At 45.4% G+C, this 24,743-nt stretch overlaps 1 protein-coding gene across 1 annotated transcript in view; it reads left to right on the forward strand.

Annotated features, from left to right (window-relative positions):
- Positions 1 to 24,743, forward strand: part of magixb (MAGI family member, X-linked b) — a gene marked incomplete at both ends in the record, with an annotated part of 45,165 nt that overhangs the window by 6,785 nt on the left and 13,637 nt on the right. Inside the window, 10 exon segments of the mRNA XM_080496960.1 lie at positions 4,738 to 5,027; positions 8,883 to 8,932; positions 8,934 to 9,000; positions 14,258 to 14,377; positions 16,166 to 16,330; positions 18,544 to 18,742; positions 20,423 to 20,493; positions 21,584 to 21,745; positions 22,902 to 23,424; positions 23,570 to 24,125. Coding sequence (XP_080353086.1) covers positions 4,738 to 5,027; positions 8,883 to 8,932; positions 8,934 to 9,000; positions 14,258 to 14,377; positions 16,166 to 16,330; positions 18,544 to 18,742; positions 20,423 to 20,493; positions 21,584 to 21,745; positions 22,902 to 23,424; positions 23,570 to 24,125 — 2,203 coding nt within the window.

Raw genomic sequence — 24,743 nt, forward strand, 5'->3', positions numbered from 1 at the left:
AGGAACATGTACATCAAGTTAAACACGGTTAATTCGTCGGTCAATTTTCTTGTCAATTTTAAGAACGGCAGTATGTCGTACGCGTTGTCTCTCGCACCAACTGCTGAGAGCTCAAAGGAGACGTGATCTATTTTATGGCCATCGGCGGAGGCAGGGTTATATCTTTGAGCAGCACTTCTTAATGCATTTTCAATCCAATACTTCGGTCAATCACACACGCAATGTCCTCTTTCTGAACCGTTAAAGATTCTCCTTTACGCGTGCAGCAAGCCGGCGACTATTTAAGATGACATTACGTTGGAGATTCACTTGCAGAAGAATGCGGCTGTAAAACAATTTGAGGCTCTGCATGTTTTAATGCGGAGTTATATCAACTGTGAATAATATAGACATTAACTTTGACGACTGCTTGTGGCGCCTTTGTGTGATTGGATTTCTTGAGTGTTGTTTGTATTTGTGTCGTTCCAAAAGAGCCGGCCGAGTTATATCGTTAGAGGCTGTTTATTCATGACAGCAAAAAAGTAAAAATAAATAAATAAATAAATAAAGCTAAATCACATCACTTGAGCCCGTCTACCATCATGTACAAAAGCAAAAAGGGGGCGAGACAAAGCATCCTTTAAAAAAAAGTTCCCCACTCACCAAATTCTTCATGACAACAAACCCGTTGTTCTGTTTTGTCGTGCAACTTTTTGTCCCTTCGATTCTCACCTATGCGCGACAAAACCCCTCGGAGACGAGCGCCAGCCCCATTTGCCTCATCTTCTCTTTTCACACAGCAATTAGCGGATGTTAACATTCAAAACTCAGACGGTGAACACGGTGGACGCTATACCTGATGAGGCACAGCAAACAACTGCTGTGCATAAATACACCCGTGTAGGGCTGCACGTATGGCTGCAGATGCTTTGACTCGGCATGTGTGCTAATAAGGTGTTGTTATTTTACCTATAAGTTGAAAGGAAGGCTGCAATTACGCTTGTGTTCTTCTATAAGCACTTTTTGTCGCTCAGGAATGTCAAATGCATTTGGTGGGGCGGGTCACATAAAGCCCAGTTTCATCTTTAGTGGGATAGGCGGGTAAAATTAGTGCCATAATAATCCTTTACATTTAAATTTAGAATCATAAAACCAAACAATTGCTCATGAGAATGACTACAATGTCAACATAAAGCCAATTTTAATGACATCTTCTGTTCAAAATACAGTGAAATGTCAAAAAATACATTGTATTATGCATGTTTTTACAAAGTCACCCTGACAGCAGGACTTTTGGCATTCATATTACGATCACAGATGTTTCAGCTCCTGGTGTTGGTGTTGTAATGTGTCCAAAGAAATTTCTTAAAAAAAAAAAAAAAAATCAGTTTCCTTTAAAAGCCCATTGGAACCTTAAATGTCTTGCAATGTCACAACCAAGAGTCTGCAGCCAAAAGCTTCACATTTTATTAATATGAGAGCTGAAGAAGCTTTGATCAGTATTTTCGCTTAAAAAAAACAAACTATTAACAAAATGCCTGAGCCTTTCAGTTAAATATCGTCAGTGAGAATTAAAGCTAATTTAGCTCATATGGTGTAAAATTAGATTCGATGCCGTAATTAATTCGAACGACTGATTAGATTAATAATCTACTAAACTGCAGTCGTGACAGTGTGGCTCAACGATGTCTGGTGTATTCCCCCCTCACCTTGGTGGCGTGTTTCTAATGGACGCGGGGAAACGAGCGTGCGGGGATGGATCGTTTGTACCGTCAACAGAGAGACGGTGGTGTGCGTCTGCGGTGGGACGAGTCCGGGGGGGGGGGGGGGCCGCTGGCGGACCTGACAGGCCGTGGCTCATTAAACCCCCGTCAGATGCGGCGGGTCAAGACAACAGCCACGTCTCGGGCGACACGTGCTGCTGCCTGTAGCACGTATTATGCAAACACACAATGCCGCTGTGTTCGTTTCCGGTGGGATAATACTCCAAAACCTATCCGTGGTTTTATTTTTAGCATTTTAATCTTTGCGGCCCGAGAACTTCCAAGAAATCTTCAGATAAAGCGTGAAGGGACCAGTGGCTTATGTCGTTATTATTCGGGGGGGCTGATGCACTGTGGGAGAGTGCTGCAATGATTCCACGTGGTAAAGTTGCCTCCGCTTTCATGCCCTCCTCACCGCACACTTAATGCCTGTTGTGTCACTGTGTGTTTTGCGAGTGGGCGGGTTGCCGGCCGGCTTTGGGGGAAGCAGGTCAACAATGTTGCCGCAGAAGGTTTCACGGTGGGGGTAGGAAAGGGAGAGAGAAGGACTTGGGGGTGTAGGGGGGGTGTTAATTCAAAGGTGTAGGCAGAACTGTGCATGTTTTGTTTTTGTTTTGTTTAGTTTTCAACCATTTTTTTTTTTTTTCTAGTTTTGACTCACTGAGCTGGAGCAAGGTCAAACAAGTGAGTCCTATCCCGACCTCGGGCTGTGTGGCGCCTCTCCATCCCTGACCTCTTTCTCTCTCCTCTCCTGTTCGTGCGAGACAAACACAAAAAACAAACAACACAAAGAATCCATCTGTACATTATTGTTACACAGTTCTGCTTTTTATATTTCAATCTCGCTGCAGTCCATCTCAGTCTTCCTCGTTTGTCCATTTCTGCACACAAAAAAGATCACCTCACCAGGGATTTCACTTCTTCAGCTGAGCAGTAGTGTGAAGGGGTGGAAGGGGAGGGGGGGGGGGGGTGGATCTCTGTCAGATCTGCTAGTTGAATGGCCAGTCAAGTGGAAAGGATTAGAGATATCCTGGCCTTCTCACACCACTTTAAAGCAGTCTTATTGGGCCTACAGGGCCGGAGGACCCCGGGGGGGGGGGGGGCTTCTTTCAGGGCTGGGCATGGCGCTGGCGTGTTATCCCTCCACAGCCAAGGGTCACCACTGTCACACAGTCGCTTAAGAGGATTGCCTCTTAGTGAGGTGATGTGTAATTGCTAATCTCTTACAATAGAACTGGGGACCATCCATTTCAGATATTGGATTTTATTCCAGATATCGAATGCACCTTTTTGTATTTTTGCCAACATCTGTTTTTTTTTTCCAATTGTTTTACTTGATTGCTTGTTCCAGATGCTGATATCGACATGTATTTGTTTCCTGTCACCCTCATATTAACAATACTATTCTTGTTCTCAAGGGATTTCGACATAAGATATAAGGATTTTTCTTTTAATATGTCCACCCTAAAAGTTAAATGCATTAAGACATTAATGGTTTATATCCGGTCGGCTTTATTATAGGATGTTTGCACAAGTGGCGTTGAAACCCAGAAATGCACTCAAATGAGACAAATGATGCTTTTATATTGTTTTTATTACATAAATGATCTGTGTTCATGGTTCAAATGTAACTGCAGGATTGTTAAATAGACATTATAGGCTCAGTTTGAACATGTTTAAGTTTTTTTTTTTATGGTTGATTTCAAAGTAGCTCTAAGATTGTGATGATGGTGTCAAATTACAAGCATCAAATATATTTGCATGAAGACAGAAAAGGATGAAGAGGTGAAAATAAAAGTTTGATCGTGTAAAATAATAAGCTATTTCATATTATAGAGCTGACAACCAGGATGTTAATTCTGCCCTGCCACTAAAGTCCAGGATACAACGAATATTTGAACACATATTTAACATGAAAACCTTCAGTTGTCTGACAAACGAGGATCAGGCGTTTGTTCAAGCCGCATTTTCAGTCGTGATTATTGTTCCTTTTTCTATTCAGAGATCCGTCCTTATGTTTTTCTGATCTCGTGAGTATTAGGGTGACAGTGGCGCTGTTATCACCACAGCTGTCACATCACCAACGACTCAAACAAATCCTCCTCGCGTCAACCCCGTCCTCGGCCCACACACACATCCAGCACAGCTGCTCTCCAGGAAGCGCGCCGAAACAAAACACATTATTTTCAGCCCATTCTTGCCTTAAGACTTCTCACCTTAGTTTAAACCAGCTGCTATTAACCCATAATTAAAAAAAACAACTAAAAACAACAACACACACACACACACACACACACACACACACACGCACGCACACACACACACACACACACACACACACACACACACACACACACACACAATCAAGATGTAAACACAATAACGCAGCAAACGGAGTAATTATTCTTTGTCTTGGGGAAAAAAAATCTGTAAAATCCATATTTGTGTGAAAGCATCATGCATCACTGTAAATGGAGAAATCGCTTCAGTATTTGACTGCAGCTTTGGGGTCTTTGTTTTCCCTGTCAGAATGTGTGCGCAGTCGATGACTGGTGGTCCTGTCAGACGCAAACTCGATTTTTTTTTTTTTTTCCCCCACGTGACCCGGGATGTGCTGGAATGTGTACTAACGCCTTCCTGCCTGTTTACATGTAAACCTCAACATCACTCTGCCGCAGGCAAACTGCGAACATGAGGGAGAGTCGTTCTCTGATTCTCCTGCTTGGGCGACCACGTCGCCGCTGTGCCGCGCCGTGTTTGCATTAAACAAGAAAGGCCCGGTGACGAGCTGCTCCTAACTTTCAAACGAGGAAGTTGTTCATACGTCTCGAATGTGAAACACCTCACCTCCTCACCCTGACGATAGAAAAAGGTCGCATGAACTCACTTTGCGTATTATTGCGTGTTTTCCTTCTACCTGCTGCCTCACACCTCCTGCTCACCCAGCAATAATATTTATCTTGTTTTCTTTCTTTCTTTCTTTCTTCCTCTGCAGCTCGTTTGCCATGTCTAAGACGGCGGTGAAGAAGCTGCACTGGCGCTCCAAGGTGCAGGACAGCTTCGTCCCCTTGCTGGGCTCCGCGGGGGAGCCGGGGATCTCGATAGGCGGCGGGGCAGATTATGGAGAGTTTCCCTTTGTCACGTCGGCGCCGGGGGGCGTCCTCACAGTGGGCGACATCATCCTGGAGATCGGGGGAACGCCGGTACTGGGGATGACATTGGGAGATGTCCGCGGCGTGCTCAACTCCTGCCCCCATCCCATCCGCATCAAAACTGTGTCACCAGGTAGGCCTCGGCACCCAAACACAACTCTCGTTCAGCTCCCGTGCAGCTCACCAACGGCTCAACGCCGAACGCAGGCTCACACGTTGTCTAGATATTTGGCGAACTGAAGCTTTATTCACATCTTTCCGATAGGAAAAGCTTTTTGCATGCAAGTCAAATATGTGTCTGATATGTTATGGGGAAATACTTGATTTGTCAAGACTTCTGGGCTGAAAAGTTCTAAATCGCAAATTTGCTGGAGATTGTGGCTCTGATTTCATGTCTACACTTCTGGTGGATAATTGTTGTCCAGCAGAAAGCACTTATTTAAAAAAATTGATGGCGAATACCTCGAAAGACACGTTGTTTGAAATCTTAACCTTAAGTTACACGCTCAATATTAGTCATTCTCTCAGTAGTTATCTGCATACAATCTGGAGCCTCAGATTTACTTCCTTTAGAGTGTAGTCCTGTTAAAACTCTGTTATTCTACACCTAAGCTAAACACTGGACAGGTTTACACGAGACCTTTCTGGAAAATGTTTGACTCATGCTTTCATATACAGCAAAGGTCTTTTTCCTGATGCATTTACTATGCATGTCAAATTTGTGCAACTACTTTCTTTAACGTTGGTTCTCACAGTGAAAACAGCTACCTGCAGATAAATAAAATAAGACTTAGACTTACATTTGCATTAAATGTTTAGGTCTTGGTCTGAATTTGCCAGAGCTTGAAAAAAAAAAAAAAAAAAGGCAATTGTAGTGCAGTTAACATTATTTATAATAAAGAAGTGAAATATTATTTACTTTTTACTTTTTAACCATGCAAACAGTTAGTCACACAGCCACCTTGTTAAGCTGACTGTCCCGAACTGTCATCGGCTGCGTCCGACTCTCACGAGCCCAATCTGCAGCGCGCAGCATTCACGTGTTGATTTCCACTCGTCCTGTTTGTCGCCGTGCGTCAGGGAGCCTTTGGTCAATATGTGGATATGGGGGTCAAGATTGCCGATGACATATGACGGGGAGCGCGGCCGTATAGTTGTCCGTCACCGGCGAGGGGCCTTGGTGTTTAGAGCCGGGGGCTGGGCGAAGCGGATGTCTTTGTCGGCTCTGAACAGAGCCGTATGTCACCGAGGTGTCACCTGAACGCGACTCCCGATGGCCTTGCTTGCCAGATTGATAGCTGATTTGGCCACAAGGGTGTAAATGGGGACCTTTGCTCCAATCACCCTCCCCCACCCCCCCCACCACCCCTCCCGCCATCGGTAGATCCATTATCATTTCTGAAGTCTGCCTGGTCCTCTCTGGACAGCTTGACTGCGTGTCGTGCGGACAGTGATGGATGAGCTTGTGCTCTGTGCTGCTGTACCACACCTCCTCCTCCTCCTCCTCCTCCTCCTCCTCCTCCTCCTCCTCCTCCTCCTCTCCTCCAACCGCCACCACAAATACAAGTCCCCCCAGCTCCTCCGTCCAAAAGCAGGACACCACGACACGTTCCCCAGAGGCAAAGGACACTGGCAAGATTTTAGCCCGGGAGCTGTTTGTGAGGAGCGGTGTAACAAATCCGCGCGCTTTATTGAGTGGTTTTCTTTTTTTTGACGGTGAAACTACAGAAGCTCCTCTTGTCCTTGACACCTGACACACATTGGCCGAGCGTGCGATGAGCAGCGGCTGTGTCGTCAGCTGACACATTTTTAAATTAAAGTCGAAAATAATTTATTTCTGCCGTGCTTTCGTTTGTTTGTCTAAATCTGACAAAACACAGTTTAGTTATAAACTCAGAGACATGCATGGTCAAAAACAGCTGCAGGAAGTGCAAACACGATTTTATTTCCATTTCTAATCTATTTCGAAAGATTGTTTATTTGTGTGCGTGTACGTGTGCACTGCTGTCATTCTGATCCACGGACCTTTAAGCACGAGCTGAATATATTTCCTTTTATGCTTTAAATGTGTTTGAGGTGTATTAACTGGAACATTGAACTACTTGTGATTTGTAGTGTTAACTTCATGTTAACAGTCACGGCTGACGGCACTCAAAACGCCTTAGAGGGGAAAGTTCTTCATATTTTATGAAACATTTATCCTTTGTTCTTTTTGCCAGTGAAGTAGTTTATATTACCATGCAGGAGTAATAACATGCATCTATTTTGTGTTACTAAAAGTGCAGACCACAGTCAAGCCTAACCCCAAAAAACGTTTTGTCTCACTTGAGTCGATGTAACTCTGCTTTTTTTTTCCTGTTATTGGTTCAGTTTATTGATCTTGAGCTTAGTTTGGGAAATCTTTTGTTCTCTGGTAAAAAATCCAAAGTCTGCTGTCGACACAAGACATGATCATAATATGATTTCCCATGACGTGTTCTAATCAATTTCGACAACCTCAGTATTGATATTTAAAATGAAATGTATAGCGAAGGCACAACACTCCAGTGTGCACAGTTGAGAAATGCTTCATAACCGTTGAAAGCGGTGGATTCAGAGGTATTGGAGATACAGATTTGATGTGTTTTTGTTGTAATATATGTGTCTCTGAGGATAAATTCGTTTTTTGTATTTCACTGCCTGTCGTGTCGTAACCAGAACAACTGTCTGCTCCAAAAGATTGGACCGTAAAGCGCAGGCTGGTTTTGTCGTCTGGAACGTTGAGGCTCACTTAATGAGTGATTGTTTTGGCAAAGTGTGTAGAAGCAAATTTGTCACGTTGCCAAGTATATTGATTGTTTTGAGATTGTGTCATTTTGTTGGACCGGGTATTGCGAAGTTGCTTGACACTGAAATGAAGCGGATCATCCACCGTCACCTCGGAGCAGACGTGCGACGTCCAAGACCCCAGGTTGTCACTATTCCACTTTAATTAAACGGAAATTTTTTCTGGAACAGTGAGTCAAAACCTGAGGTCCAGAGTCATTAAACTGAATTAAATTCATGGCATTTGGAAAGTTCGCATAAAAATAAGACACCTTGTTCCTTTTTCCTGATGGTTTAGTCTGATGCATTTGTTCTCAAAATCACCTGCGGAGAGTCGGTGTGCAGGTCTAAAATGTCGCTCTTCGACCAACTATAAAATAGCAGCTGTTTTATAATATGACGAACAAAATCCCATCATTCATCCCAGAAGACCGCCAGCCAGATTCATTTCCACTTCCCACGCGGTCGGCCATATGCGACCAGTCTCGCGCGCACGCGGCCGACTCCCTCCCCTAATGAAGTTATGCCGCCGTGACGTTTATTTTCTTATTACGGCGCCGAGTTAATTCAACCTGCTAATGGGGGGGAACTACGGTAACAGACGGCAGGGGGCGGGAGGTGTCATGGAGGAGGGCGGCTCGGTGTCTGCCTGCAGGGGAAGCACCGGCAGACGGGTCGTCCGTCAGACTGACAGGCAGGAGACGCGCTCGGCCCATCCATAACAGCAAGTGGTCTGTCATCGTGGGGGCCGTGAAGCTCTCCAGATAATATTAAGAGATCAGAGGGACAGCGGAGAGTCCCCGGCGAACCACTCTCCCTCCTCCGGCAGCAGGTTCAACTGTTGACTCTGAAGCAATTAACAACCCGCCTGTTATACATACATGCGTGCATGAGAGCCTTTCGGAAAAAAAACCCAACAACAACAACAATGGTCGGGATATACATGAGGTGATATAAAGTGATCAGTAGGTGTGAGGGTGTTAAAGTAGTTGTGTTAAATCACGTCTGGCAGGAGTCGGGATTAGCACTTAAGATAAATTTGAACATACATCACTTTGCTCTTTGTGCTTACTGAGCTGATTCCTTCCATGTCTTCCACCCTCCTCTCTCCCCCCCCCCCCCCCCCCCCCACCCACCCCTTCTCCTCTCCATGCCACGAATTGTTTTCTTTGCCTTCCCTCAGGCTCCACATTGTGCAAGGATCTCAGGTTGTATCTGAGTAAGTGCTTCACACCCCGGCTCAGTGGACAGCCAGCTTCAGCAGGTCATCAGAGAGAACCTCTACCTCCGTGCTGTACCTTGTAAGTCCTTCCGTGTGCTTCCCCTCCCTCTCGCCTCCAATCTGTCACGTCTCCTGTGTGTCCCGTCGTCTCCGCCACAGTCTCGCCGCTGGACACTGGTCCTCTCTTGCTAACCAACGTACGACAAGTTTCACGTCTAAGCCGGCTATTAGCTTTCATTGTCACCCGGCTCATGATATTAATGTACGCAGGCACATTTCTTGTTTGTTCCCGGCCTCATTAATTCTTTGATAGCGCGTCTCACTGATTGCTGCCATGCGAATATCTTGGTGTTAATTGGCATTTAAGTCTGCGGAACTGTTTTCCACACTTCCCGTGTCAATGTATGCCTACACGAGGGGAATTCTACTCAATGGAAGAATAAATTAAGTTAGCTCGACATACGCGGAAGGAGTTTGATTGATGCGGTGACAGAGGCGACCTAATCAAGTTTCGGTGACGGTGGAGGCAGAAGAGATGCGAGCAGGGCGGACTTTTTTTTTTCCACGGCAGTGATCTGCACCGGCCTCCAGTTTCAGTCCACGCCCCGGTTTGTTTGGCGGAAGGAAGACGGGGAGGGGGGGGGGGGGGGGGGGGGGGCAAATCTACAATTGGTCACCTTTCAAGTTATTCTTGTTTGTTTTTTTCCCTCGCCCCTTTTGCAGTGTTTGTGTTGATCTCCTGAAAAACACACACAAACACACGAGCAGTCTCATTTTTGATCCCTCTGAATAAAATCACGCACAATGGCAGCCAAGGCAGCTAGTTGCGGTGCATCTGTTGCTATCTTAATCCCCCTACAATATGACGTCACTGGAAACAGCCAGAGGATATAACAGCTGAGAGAAGATCTGTGCTTTTTTATTCCGATTCTCTCGCTTGCTTTGTCTGACTCTTTTGTTTAGTTTTTAGTTTTTTTTTGTTTTTTTTTGTTTGTTTTTCTTCTTGTTCAGGTGGTCCTATATGAAGCGACGGACCAGACCACCTCGTCGCGTTTGTATTCTTGACCTTGCTTGTAGCAGAGTAGAGTTGCTGCTAATCTCTTCTTTAGTGGAGGAAGTAGGTCAGGAGGGACAGACTGCCGCTGCGCCGCACAACGCTCTCGCCCAGAGAACAGTTCAAAAGTCACGAGAGTGTCAAACGGGCGACGACATGCAAATTTGAATTAAAGTGCAATTTAAAGCCACTTCAAGCTTCCTCGTTAGTGAGCAACGCGTCTGCAAGCAGCTGCTCGGGGGACTGAATTTTCCCAAATTACCGTCGGTGCTCTCAGCTACTTTGTAATGAGGATGAGACGGATAAGAAAGGGTTGTTATATAACAAATCAGATGGAGGGATGGTCAGAGAGGCTTTTTTTTATCAACAATCTTCTCGGCAAATTGCAGGAAACAGTTCAGCGGAGTCCAACTTTACCTCGCATCTTAGTGCTTTTTCTTTCTTTCTTCTTTCTTTTTTCGCAAGAGTGACAACAAAGCAGGCTGAGCTCCTGGTGTGTAATCCCCTGATCTGCTGAAGATGACACAGTAAGATGCGGTTGTTCTCATGCCGACACCAACACACGCATGCCTGCCTGATCTCAAGGCGGCTTGGAAACCTTCCCTCCTCATTTCAGACCAGTTGTAGCCGCGTAGAGGCTGAATTTCCATCATTTTGTTGTTGTTGTTGTTGTGGGTTTTTTTTTCTTCTTCTTCTATTTTTTTTTTCTCCTCTCAAGAAGGCAGCTGTGTTTAACATGAACTTAAAGCTGAGGACTTTTCATCAGCGGCTCATTGTGGCCCCCTTCAGGATCATATGTACATTTCTCCTGCTCTCTTGGTTGATTCTTTGTCCTTGGTTTATTACATTGTACACGGCTCAGTCCTTGAATCTGACATCCTCGTGGTTAATTACCTTCAATTTAAGGTTTTGGGATACGAAGCTATCATGACAAGGCTTCAGTTCTATTTGAAGTAACATTATGTTTTGTTTTGTTTTTTAAATTTAGATGCTATTTCTTTTTGTGTGAAACAGCTGCTTTGTAGCACTGGGCTATTTAGAGAGCATCTCAACGCCTGAAAAGCTTTTGATGAGACTCTGTTCTCAGATAGTGACGCCGGCACTGTTGCGAGAAATAACATTGCAAAGGCTCAGTTAGGAGGACAGTGCATAAAAATGGAAATGAATGTCAGAATTAAGTAAATGCGGGCTACTGTATCAATAATCTAGAGGGGGGGGGATTAAGTTAAAAGCTATCAGTGCCAAAGGGGAGGAGGGGATGACGGCAGTCTGATGGACCCATGTGCTCATACTAAAGCTGACAGGAGGCTGGAGGAGCAGGTATGTGTGTCAACAAGCAGTCGGGAGCTGTATATCCACGCCTGTGCAAATCATTTTATATAAACTGAGTATGTAGATGACCCCTTTGGAACTTTCCCCTGAATACCATTTCCCTCTGTGTGCACAGTGTTCAGACCCCACATTATCCTCCTCAACTTTCCCATCCGTTTTCGGGTAATCGCGCCATTTGTGCATGTGCCCTTGAACGATTCAGAGCCAAAGTCACGGTATCAAGGCAGGCGGAGTCTCCATCTTCTCCATAAAAGACTTTTTCTAATTGTCTGCAGAGTGAGTCAGAGATAAGGAACATCATCATTTAGTTATTCTAATATGCTCGCTCCGGCATGTCAAGCCGGCCGTCTGTGGCCTTTTCAACTGTACGATTCATTGTTGGCTATTCGTGTGCCGTGATCTTGACAGACAGCTCTCTCTGCGTGTTGATACCAAGTTCTGTGTAATTACCCGCACAATCCCTCCCTCACCCCCTGTCCCGGGGGATCAGTGAGCGGCGCCTACGGGGACTGGCAGGGAAGAAGAAGATGTCAATAATCCATCCTCTCTCCCCGCTGACATGTCATATATCTCTCTGAGAAGGGTGCATAGATAATGAATGTCTACCTCGCGCCGTATCAGCTGGAGATCTACTGTGTGTCCTCAGGGGGAGGAAAAGAAATTACAGACGTCAGAAGTCATCAGAAGATTTGCTATCGGATCTTTGATTACACACAAAGCCCTATTAGTTTTTCTATTTTTTTTATTTTTGGAGAAGGTCCAAACAGAAATGTGAGATGTAAACATATTAACGCGGGCTTGTCACCACTTTGTTTTTGCTCCATTTGGAAACCCGATGTGCAACGGCTGGATGGATACCAGTGCAAGCGTCAGCAGGGTGGGGGAGCTTTAATAATGACCTCTCACTTCAGACCCCTTCAAAGAGCAGCAGGCAGTCTCCTAATAAGTCAAACCTCACTACAGAAAATGTCCATCTTCTGAAGTCACGGAGTGTAAAGCACTACACGAGATTACTCAGCCAGAGCATGTAGGAAACACGGGCGCAATAAAATCCCGGCGAGCATTTCTACTGCCGGTTTTACTGCTCGTAGAAAATCGGCGTCATCGTGTGCGGCCGGCTGGACCTCGACTGTACGTTACTCACACTTTGTGCTACAGATAAGCGAGGTCAGGCTCTTGACAATCCCTCGCCAGCGCTTGGTGTTCGGTCTGTTGTGTCTCTATTGGCTGGTGTGTGTGTGTGTGTGTGTGTGTGTGTGTGGGGGGGGGGGCTTTTCATCCTGGTTATTACTTTATCTGTGTGTGTTCTGTGCAGTTCTGCATATGTCATTGTGGCTGGTGGAGCAGCTCCCAGACGGCGCTGCATTAATCACAGGTTTTATAGGGTAGCTGGGTGTGACTCCCTCCTGCTGGTCCCGCACTGACATCACATGTGCTCTTCCAAGAGATGGACTGCGACGTTGACCTTATTTTGGTGTCTGAGGGGGAATCGTTTTAATTCGTTTTTTTTACACAGCTCAAGGGCAGACTGGGCGCCTCATCGTGCCTCCTGCAAATGAAATGACTCCTCCAGATCTGTAAAAATGTATTTCACACCACATGCTCAGACTTGTGTTCAAAGGTCTCGAGATAATAACCCTCCGTTGTCCAAGTGACTGTATTTACCAACGTCCGCATTGTAATCCGACTGTAATGCTAATTTAATGCACTATCAAATCTAATAAAAACCTAATTACAACTCATGGCCTAAATCACTTTTGGAATTAAAATCATGTTTCTTGATAATGCTGGTCATTACTGGTAAAATAGCCTCCATCCTTAGCAGAACACATCTTGTTGTTTTACCTCCATATTACAACAGTTTATATGCCAAGAGTGTAACGAAAGGCATGAAAAAAAAAAAAAAAAGCCATAAAAATTACTCAAGCCATTAGTCCAAGGGGGAACAATCTATTAAATTAAAGAGATGTGTTACTTATGTCGAGTAAGAATAATCTTTTATATGTACAGGAGCTTTGCAAAACGACTCTCTTTATTTGCGTCACCTGATTGAATTGATGAAGTTAAATAATACTGCCAGTGCAACAATCCAGTCATCGATCAGGTTTTACTTAAATCCAGCGATCAATCTGAACTATTTGGGTTTTTCGAAGCTGTACGAAAAGAAATGTTGAAGAAATCTTCTGAAAAATAACAAGGTCCCGACGCATCCGTCTCCAACTCCCTGCAGATGAAGTTTACATTTCTTTAGTATTTCACTGGTTCTCCAATAAAGGGTGAAAATGCAGGAAATGTCACGGGGGCTGATTCTAGTAACACGACACGACACTTTTCTTGCTGTGGTTTGTGCCCGCTGCTCTCTTCCAAGCCAAGGTCAACGGGAATCAATTACTATGACAGTCCATTGATCATCTGAGTGCCCCCGTCGTCACAATGGTGATAGAGCGACTTTAAGACTTTCTCAGTGCCTCATTAATGATTAATTCTGTCCCTATCGATCCGTTCGTAATAAAGAGGCCTCTGTGATTGCCCACTGTCATTATGGCGCTCTTCAACACCAAGAATGGAATTTGGTTCGTGAGTGCTCCGTTGACTTTGAGCTCAGGATGGAAACGCTGTAATTAAACGAGCCGTTAATATTTATAACCAGTTGATGCTGAAGTCGAGTCCTCTGCAGATTGTTTCTAACTTATGACGTTCACCTTTTGAAACGCAGCCAGCCTGCGCGGATCCATTAGTTCCTCAAGCTTTTGGACTATTTTGGCATCATTTGTCAAACTAATGTAACATTTGGCTATTTATAGTTTGCTGACTTGCAGTTTGCTTAAACGCTGAACTCAGATTGATGACCCCTGCTGAGAGGAAACGGCTTTGATTAATTGATACATCAACCCAGTCAGAGATGGCTTGTATATGACTCTGATATATTGTATAACGTCTCCTCTTCCAGGTACAACCAGACAGCCCAGGGAGGGGGAAATCTCAGGGGTGGACTACAACTTTGTCTCCATAGAGGAGTTTTTCTCCTTGGAGGAATCGGGGGCGCTGCTTGAGAGCGGAAAGTTCAAAGGTGAGATCGAAGACTCCAAAGACGTCTTGTGATATATTATCGATTTCCAACAACTGTGGCGTTTAGAAAGTATCCATTCCTTATTTTCTTAGTTTGTTTATTCACAAATGTATTAAACACTTGGGGTAGTCGAATCCTATTATATACGGGAGCTCAGGTAGCTCTGGGTGAAGTCAAGATGCATCCGGGACATGACCAGTCCAATACAAGGAAAACACAAAGAGACAGACAGTGACTTGAACTGATTATCTCACTGTGAGGCAAGCATCCCAACCACTACACCACAGGACTCATTCACTCTAACTCAAAGGTCATAGTCGAAATTATATATTGACATAAATATATTATAAAGTATATATATATATATACAAGTGCATTTATCTTGAACATACGTGAATATTTTCCGCACATTTTCTAATTGTATTTTTAGTTCTTTGGTTTCCTCCCAAAGGCTCAAAACTTGCTTTTTGATTGGTGGTTTTAAAATTTCTCATGTCGTCATGGATGCGAGTAAGTCTGATTCTGATTCTGATTCTCTTCTCTTCTCTCTTCTCTCTGCCGTCACTCGTTGTTGGGTTTAATCGATTTCAGCACCCAGTAAAACCCAGTTAAAGGACGCAAAAATGAAAAAAGAAAAAGCTGGAATGGAACTTTGTTCTTTTTGGGGGTTTTTTTTTGCTACTACGTTGTCAAAGTGTCGCTCTCGGCCACCTAATAATCAACGACTCAACGCTTTTTTTTTTGTCCAGATGAAAAAAAACGAGATGTTGCAAGTTAATTAGGGGCATTGATGGCAGATTAAGGTTCACTATGTGTTTGTATCTCAATCAGCTAAAAGTAATTAAAAATTTCCTGTTGCCCCTGTGTGCACAAAGCTTAAATGCCTCTTGGGTCCCCACATCATGAGATCTGTATCAGTTCTACAACTTAGCCTGTTTGACATTCTCATCCTTTTTTTTCTTTCTTCGTTGTGTCAGTTTTTGTTGAGGTAAATATACACGCATGCATGCAAGTTTAAAGGAAAAGGAAGGGCCGACAAGGAAAGCCACTTCTCGGAGCGCGTGAGGCGTCGCTCGGCTCTGCAGGGCTCCTCCCTCAGCACGGGTCAGAGTGCTGCCTCTGATTAAAGAGCCTCCATACATTAGCATCCATAATTTATGAGACTTTAATGGGAGCAATAAATGTCATCCTCACCTGCCTTACATGTGACATTGACTGGCACTTCGCCACAGCGCAGCAACCGGGGGCATCTGCAGCATTGTGCGTGCGGCCGCCTGCAGAAACCGCAGTGGCTGGGTGACGGCTGGCGACCTTGCCGTAGAGTTCACTAATCTAATGTCCCCCCCCCCCCCCCCCCCCCCCCCCCCCCCCTCAACCCATTTGGATCTGTATGAGCCAAATGGAAGAGTGGAGATAATTTCATTTCTGCTTTAGCAGCTGGAGCAGATGGCTGGAATTGGAAAATACAACAACAAATACAGCAGGTATAAGATCTCAGGGGATACACAAAGCACATGTATACGAACATACATGTGCCGCCGCTGAATGTCCGAATGTGACATATTTTATTCACCTCATGAATTTAAATCAGGGTGGAGCTATTTATACGCCGGGTTTAGATTTACACCACCGGGTTTGTTTTTACAACACCGACCATTTTTCTCCATATCCATCATGACGCTGCCACTTAACCAAATGTAAGTGGTATTTACCCGATGTTTATTTCTGTTCTACTCGATATTCTACACGGCGTGTCACAATCCTGACCCCCCCCCCCCTCTGTCGCAGGGAACTACTACGGCACGCCCCGGCCCGTCCACATCAGCGCGGAGAGCCCCCCCATCAGCTACCAGGAGCACCGCAACCTGCTCAGAAACTTCCGCACACGCAGCAAATCGCTGAGCAACCTGGAGAAGGCTGCAGAGGAGGGCGTCAACAGCGAGGACGACTCAGGCAAGTGTCGCTCGGTGCAAAACTGCAGCGATCAGGTCGTCGCAGGAAGTCTGAAGAAAGAAAAAACAAACCAACACGTGTTTAGGACCACAAAGATCTACGATTGTTGGTCAGTGATATAAACTAACCCGCAATAGTCTTGCGTCGTACCGCCGCATTGTCCCTCTGTCTATAAGCGCTGGTCTCTGACGCCCAAATTAATCAATCATTAGCGTGATTAGTATGCTCCGAACTCTCGGTGGAGCGGTGGCCTCATTGATCGCTGGATCGCCTCCAAAGGAAGGTCATGCTGCTTTAGGCCGAGCGGGGCGAAGACGTAAGCAGATAGGCGAGTCTGCACGTGGGAAGAGGAGCAGGAAAAACTGTAAAGATCATGTGACAAGGAGCCACCAACACCAAAACGTGCACTTGTACAAAATGTACAGATTCTTTGTACATTTCCCAATGCCAGTTGTGATTAATGGATGTTGCTCCAGTTGCTGTGTGTCGTGGTAAACAGAAAGCTCAGCCGGCTAATCAATTACTATTAAAAGAGGAGAAACTTTTAGATCTTTACCTCAAGAAAATAACTTTTAAAACAGAGACTAATGCTTGAGTGGATGTAACATCAACAAATGGCAAATATACTGTAAAATCAAGGAAAATCCGACGAGTGAATTCATATTTTACATCAGGAGATCATTAATAGTGCTGCTCACACTTATGAGAAGCATATATCATGCAGAAGTGAAGCTTAAACCTTTTGTATACAGTAAGATCATTTTGTTATTCCAATCAAGGTTAATCAAGTTGGGTTTTTTTTATGTGAACTGTCAAAGACAGTATCTGATCAGTATTATACAGTTTAATCTGACCTGCTCACAGTTATTTCTTTAAATTAAGTTACTTTGCGAGTCATTGAAAATGTGTTATCTTATAGATTATTATCTTTGAGTCTGTCCCCATCTTAATTCCATGCACGCTGTTGAATTGTGGAGATGCTGTGTCAGCACTGTGCGGGTCAGTTTGATGACCGATCTACTAATTCAATCCGGCTCAAGTTGCGTCACTCCGACAAGAACAGCTCGACATGCACACATATCTGAGGAAGGCACGTTAATACTTATTTAAGGCTAATCTTGCACGTTTCTGTTGTGTTTAGTTCATTTTAAGTGTGTCAGTTAGTCATAATTTTACTTTTTCAGTTACAACTCTTTAACACACTTAACACACCTCCCCTCACGTTCGCCCACATGCCATTAAAATTAGGACAGGGCGAGACGGGGGGGGGTGAAACCACTGGCACTGGAAGGTGAGCTGCTCGCGGAACTGAGACACAGCTTTTGTTAAATCTCTGCAATCCTCCTGTGAGACGTCGCAGTGCAACACTACAAAGGTATCAATAGCATCTAAATAATGAAACATCATATTAACTGGCGTTAACTTCCGAGACCTCGTTTTGCCACAAGACGGTAAAAGGGAAGTGAACAGCCGGCCAGCGTGAGGTTCGGTTGTTTGGAGGAAGGGAGCAGGTAGGGAGGCTGAGAGATGGGATGGGTGGCGGCAGGGAGCCAGAATGCTAAACAAGAGAAGAGCGCGGCAGGCAGAGTGGGCGGCGAGAAACACAGCCAGGCAGGGATCTAGTTAGTTAGACACGTGCTTCAAACACTCAGGTAGTGATGCAGGCAGCCGGTACTAGAGGGTGGAGGGGGGGGAGTGGGGGGGGGGTGCAGGATGCAGGCACGGTGGAGTTTGAGAGAGTCATCCAACAGCATGACCTTTGCTGAGTCATCTTTTTCGAAGTGATACTGTGTGGGTGGGTGGACGGGCTCGGCAGCACTTGTCGTGTTGCAGCGGGACTCGGGACGCCCGGCGTTAATGTTCGCCGTCGCTCAGATCCACGCCGCGGCTCCGAGCTGAAGGACGGCTACAAGGACAGCCGAGGGGGAAATATGCTTATGTTTCTTGCGCCGGCGGTGTGGGATGCACGGTCACACTCTCTGCCTCCTCCGAGGGGGGACAAAGACGACTGAGATGCTGACCTCAGGTTTTTTTTTCTCTCTCTCTCTCTCTCTCTCTCTCTCTCGCTCTCTCTCTCTCTGACAACCCCCAATGGAATTACCAGCAGAAGGTCATCACAGATTGCAGTAGAAACTTTTCAGCCACTGCATCTGTTCAATTAAATATCACCGCTCACTTTTCTCTTCACAGTCTGTCTTCGCCTCTCGTTGCAGGAGGCTCTGCAGGTGTCAGCGGCAACGTCCCGCATTCCCACCGGTCTCCCGGTCGGCCGCGGGCGTCCAGCAGCGGAGGTGATGGACGTGTGACGCAGAACGGGATCATCGGCAGCAGGAGCGGCGCCAGAGTGAGAGGAGTGATGCCTGATTACTGGGAGCAGGCCTTCAGCGACCCCGGAGAAACACTTTACATCGAGTGAGTTTGACAGTGTTGGAGAAATGGCAGTTGTATATGAATCCATGCATCTTCTTTTTCTTGAGCCAAAGGGAGGGTACGGTCTGGACAGGGAGACTGCCACAATAAAAAAAGAAAACAGTTTGAACCCACATGCTCGTCTTATACTAACCGCAACCGAATTTGCAAAAATTCTGAAGTCATTTGTTGTTGATCGGTTCGCTGAGCTAAGTTCAAACTGAGACGAGGCAATTTTATCTGTGTGATTCAGCAATGATCCCATCCCAGGATTTCCTCAAACAAAGCAAATGTTTTGGCAAAAAGAAGCCCAGACGTCTCTGTTCCCTGCAACTTCCTCCATCTCCACTGGGGGCGACCCCGAGTCCCAAATTGATTCCAGTTGAGTAATTCATGAAAAAAGAAAAAAATCCCAGGTTGAATACATTTTAATCCCACACAGAACTCTTCTCAGTGCACCTGACAAAGTTCCTTCCAATATCACACACCGATACAGCAGATGCTTAGAAATGTATGAGTAGACACCTCATTTTTGTGATTTTATGTTTATTTTTATATTTGACCTTTAATTTGACCAGAAAAATCTTGTCGAGATTAAAATAAATCCGGCCAAGACAGGCAGCAGTACATTAAGGTTCCAGACAAAACAGGCCCATGAAGCACATAAGGAAAATGTTTTCACTTCTATTGAGGAAGAAGGTCCTTACATGAATTATCATATCTCATTGAAATCACGATATATTTTCACATTTGTGACAAAATAGCTGGGGCTTTGTGCATGGCTCTTTTACATCATACATCAATGTGCGTAGATCTCATGGCAGGGCTTTGCCACGATGACGACTGATGGGGCGTCCAAACATTACACTACATCTATCTGAAGATAAAAGAAGCCGAAAGCCTACTTTGACCTTCTAATCTGACATACTTCGGTTTGCTGCACATTTCCATTAGACTGAGGAGAATAATAAACGCTTCACACAGCGATGATGGAGGTGAGCACTAACCAATACCAGCTTGTCATATTTTGCTTCACATGTTCATTTGCTGCAGGCTCAGCCACAGCCAATCGGTGAGGAGGCTGGTGTCAAACTACAGGTCCTCTATTCTAATTGGGAGCATGCACAGTTTTGCTTTTTTTTTTTCTTCAAGGAGCAGTTTTCTGAGGAACAGAAACAATATGGCCAGATTCCGGTGCATCCATCGATACCTGCTTTAACCAGAGGCTGGAACAGATTCCGGTCCCAGCTGTGCAGGAGGCGGGACACATGTTGCCAGAGCATAAATGTCTAACAAAGAGATGGATGAGGAAAAAAAATATTCACAAGGCTGTAGAAATGTGAGATAAATGAGTGACTTCTGAATCCAGGCTGCAAGTCTCCCCTCTAATTCTCATCCCAAATCTGCACAAAGTTAACTATCTGCTTGCTTCAGGATTATATTTATCTTGTGACCCACATGAATATAATGAGCAATTTTTTTTTCCACGTCGCAGCAAAAGAAAAAAAAATAAATTAATAAGCGATTGTCTCACACTTTTTTTAAACTGCGATTGAATATTTTCGCTTTGACAGCGTCAGTATTGTGCGTTGAGCGTCGTGTCGCTGCTGTATTGTATCCAATACTGTTATTATCCTAAAGAGCGAGTCTTTTCTTCTGCTTTCCCCGCTTTGTCTCTCCAAGGCGCAGCCCAAAGAGGACCAGCTGGCAGAGTCCTCGAGCCTCGAGCAGGGAGACCGTCTACAAAAATGAATGTGAGCTTCTTTGTTTCTGTCTCCTCTTTCTCCCTTTCCTTTGCTTTTTTTTTTTTTTTTTTTTAACCTCCCCCCTCCTATATGATTATTACAACACTGGCTTCACATTTAACTGTTGAACAACCTAAACGACACTACATATTTATCAAGAACGGAAGTATAGCAGATGCAGCCGGCTTGTTAGAATCAAATGAGATGGAATGAGCTTTTGGCTGAAAGGAGACGGGTAAGTGATTAAGGCCTAAAGCTCGGGGTTGGGGGGGGGGGGGGGGGGGGGGGGTAGCTGGAAGACATCCAGACTGACTGCTGAGGCTGGCAGGGTTGACATGCGGATGGCTTGTGACGAGCAATTTCCTAATTTGGTCATATTATCCATGGTCAAAAAAAAAGAAAAACGAATAATCTACTTTCTAATCCATTTCTGTCTTTATTCCAAAGTGAACATTATGGTGTTGTGATTGTGACTTTTCTTACTCTGCTGCAGTACCCTTTCCTCACCAGCAGAAGGTGATATAATACTCACTATGACCAAAAAGTACCTGTGCATGTGAGAGAGTATTGAGAATACTGCTGCCAACTTGAATTTATTTCAGTTTGTTTGTTTGTTTTTTATGTCTATAACATGAAATATTTTAATTTTTTTCTAACTTAAAACAAAACATGGAAAACTGTTCGTAATATCTCCCGCACAGTTTTGGTGCTGTAAACTAACAGTAAATAAAGTGACCTGGATTACCGCGCTGAGCCGGGTCGGGCCAGTGGATTATGTTGCTGATTTTAAGGTGGCGGCCTATAATGGATTCTGCTTTTAATGCAATCTTTACACCATATGCTTCAGTTTGTGTAGTATTTTGCTAAAAGCCATCTGTCGATTCGTATGTGGCGTTAAGACTATCTGTCTCTTTGCCCTCCTCTCGAAAACTCATCATTTCTGACCATGCTGGACATAAACACCCACTGTTTTTCCTCTGATAATATCAAGCGGTACGTGCGTATTTCTATTCTTTGTGGCATTTTCACGGAGGTGAGTATCTTTACTAACCCACCCTGTCTCCTCATCACTCCATTGCTCTGTTCTGGCTGGTTTTAGGGTTTACGGACCACCCTGGGGAGCTCCGGGGTTTCCCTGTGCACACACATTTGACCAAAGGCTCCAGAGGCTTCGGTTTCAACATTGTAGGGGGCAGCAGACCCAGAGAGTTCCTTCAGGTCTACAGTGTGACTGCAAGTGGACCTTCGGCGCTCAAAACAGGTAGAAGGCAAGACGTGAAAGTGATGATCTCTGCAAAGCAAACCGAGGGGGGGGGTGAAAGTGCCGCGGCCACACCCACCGGCGCTATAGTTGCAGTTAAAAGTGTTTTATTGAGTTCTGTCTACACTTTTTCCCAGTGTGACGCAGGAATTCTCTCCAGAGAGCGTAGATCAACGATCGGTTCTTAATCCTCGGGGCAAACGCACGATAATCTAGCTTCAACACATGCGTAAACAGCAGTACACACACACACACACACACACACACACACACACACACACACACACCCAGATGCCTGATATTACTACTGCGGGATGCCAGAGCACAGCCTGCCTTTGCGGCGGCTGATCTAGTTCATATCTGTTAATAGGCTGGTTTAGGGGGATTAGTTGGCTGGATTAGTCCACACCCTCAGAAAACACACCGACAGCGTTTCATTTGCGAACACATGTCTGCGCCATCCGTTTATCTATCTTCTATACCATATTATTCACCCACGGGGTCACAGAGGTCACAGAGGTCACAGAGTCACCAATTAACCTCAAATGCACGTTTTTGGATAAGAAACTAGAGTAACTCATGAAACACACAGAGGAGACATGCAACCTCCATGTGCCTGTGCACTGGAGCATGTGAAAACTATAATAACGTAACTTAATAACAAAAAAAGTGGTTTCTGCAAAAATGTTAAATTACTCAATATTAACAATGGAAACTATTTCTTCAAATATATACAACTCTACCTAATAGTTTTATAGAATAGAATTGAAATCCCAATTGTTAGTACTTGTGTTTTATGAAGGAAGACGTTAATGCGCTGTCTTGTTTTTAGATGATACTTACTTTGTAAACTAAGTCTTCTGTGGTGATTGGCAAATTACGTGGTTTTTTTTCATTATAAAATACAGTAATCGGGCTGAAAACATTAAACAGTGACTTCATCTTGGCAATAACAGCTGCAACTATTTTTACCGTCACTCAAATGCCGAAATTCCATATATTTCAATATAAACTTGTCGTGAACGTTGGTGGTGGAATGCTTTGCAAATAAAATTGAAGGTTAAAAACCACTCCGATCTATCAATAACCTCAAGGTGAACATGTGACTAAATATAAATCTAAACTAATTTCTTTATCTGTGTTTATTATTGCCCAGCGGACATCCTCGTGTACATCAACGACGTTTGCGTGTTGGGCGTGTCTCACAAAGAGGTCGTGGAGATGCTCAAGTCGGTGCCCGTGGGCCACAGTGTGGATGTGGAAGTCAGGAGAGGCTACCCCATGCTCTACAACCCCGACGGCTGCCCCAAGCAGCCCACGCCGAGGTCGCTGGACAACGGGGAGCCCGTCCTGCCGCCCACCACCTCCCAGCCTCAACCCCTCCACCACCAGCTACCTCGCCTCCCGACGCCCCACAGCCAGCACTTTAACTTCAACGGGATCCACGGAGACGGGAGCTACATGGAGCCCGGCGTTGCCCTTGACGCCAACGGGAACGCCACGTCTTTCGTTTCCAGACCGCTGCCCTCCTACCGACGCTCCAGCATGAGCAACGCCATGTCCTCGCCGCCCGTTCGCCCGCCTCGCTCCCTGAGGAGCATCGCACGGCTGCAGTCGTTCGACCCGACGCTGGCCAGCCAGAGCGACAGCGAGGTTGTTTCGGCAATCGGCTCGCACAGGTAAACGGACTGCGTTTACACAAGTGAACCAAATTTAGAGGAGGGAATCAACTGAGAAATGAGATGGCGTGTTGGTCGAGCGGCTAAAATAACTACACAGTTGCAAGCTCTCAGTGAATTTAAACAAAGTTTTCTGTCTCATCAGGGCGTCGGTGATCCGCAATCACAACAATAACTCTCTGTCCACACCGCCTCACGCGCTACGTTATGGGACGTCCAAGTCGTCCGAAAGTGACCTGTCCACCTGCACCGTGTCCGGAGCCCGCCTGCCGCTCCCCCAGTCCCCGCGCAGGCCATCGTCGTCGCCCGGCGGACCCCGCAGCGCCCACTCCCGCCTCTTCAGACCGCAGACGTCCCACCTCAGGCCCCCTCCAACGCCCGAAAGCCCCCGGCACCAGGGCTTCAACGGCCTCCACGGCAACGCCAGCCCCACCGCGAGTCCCAGCAGCATGTCGTCTCCCGGGGCGGTGAGCGCGGGCAGCGGAGGCGGGGGGCTCGGCGGGGGGGAGCTGGTGCCGGTGGCCTTGGCGCAGATAGACGCAGACCGGGGGCTCGGCTTCAGCGTGACGGCCGGCGGGCCCGGGGGAAGGATGACGGTGGTGAAGAGAGTCTGGGACCGGAGGCAGTGCAACTCCCTGCAGCCAGGGGACGCTATTGTCAAAATCAACGGAGCGGACATCCAGAGCCTCAGCTTTGCACAGGTGAGGTCAGCTTAACTCAGATAAGGGACTAATAGTTGATTCCCCAACATCAACTTTATTTATTCATTGATTATCCATCGCCTCGACACACACGTCCAACAATGACGGTGGCAGTCGGGCAACCTTTCAGTCACAATATTTCAAAAGGCGATCCAAAGTATTTCTTTAGATTGTGGGAGGAAGCAGAAATACAGAGAGAAAAATAATTTTTAATTTTGATGCAAATAATAAATAAGACCAAAGTTCATATTGCCAATTACTGATAGCGTAGCAATACACTACCAAGTCCTTTATTTATCACACACAATGTGCAGGGAAACGCTTTAAATACACGTTCCACCCCAAAAGAACCATTTTTAATGGGATAGAAGAAAGAAAGATTTTAAATTTGAACACAAATAAAGAGAATAGCACACTATAGAAACCTAAAGCACACACAGTTTACACACTTAGAATTCACGAGTGATTGAAGTGATAACGGCCTTTTATTATCAATAAATAGAAATTGGGACTGAACTTTTCAAAGCAAAGTTACTGTGTCTCACAAAATGCGAACTATATAACTCTACTGAATAAATAACACGGAATACAATTAATTTAAGAGGTCTTTACCCGGAT

The sequence above is a fragment of the Blennius ocellaris genome (genome assembly GCF_963422515.1).
Source record: "Blennius ocellaris genome assembly, chromosome: 5".
Taxonomy (NCBI): Eukaryota; Metazoa; Chordata; class Actinopteri; order Blenniiformes; family Blenniidae; genus Blennius; species Blennius ocellaris.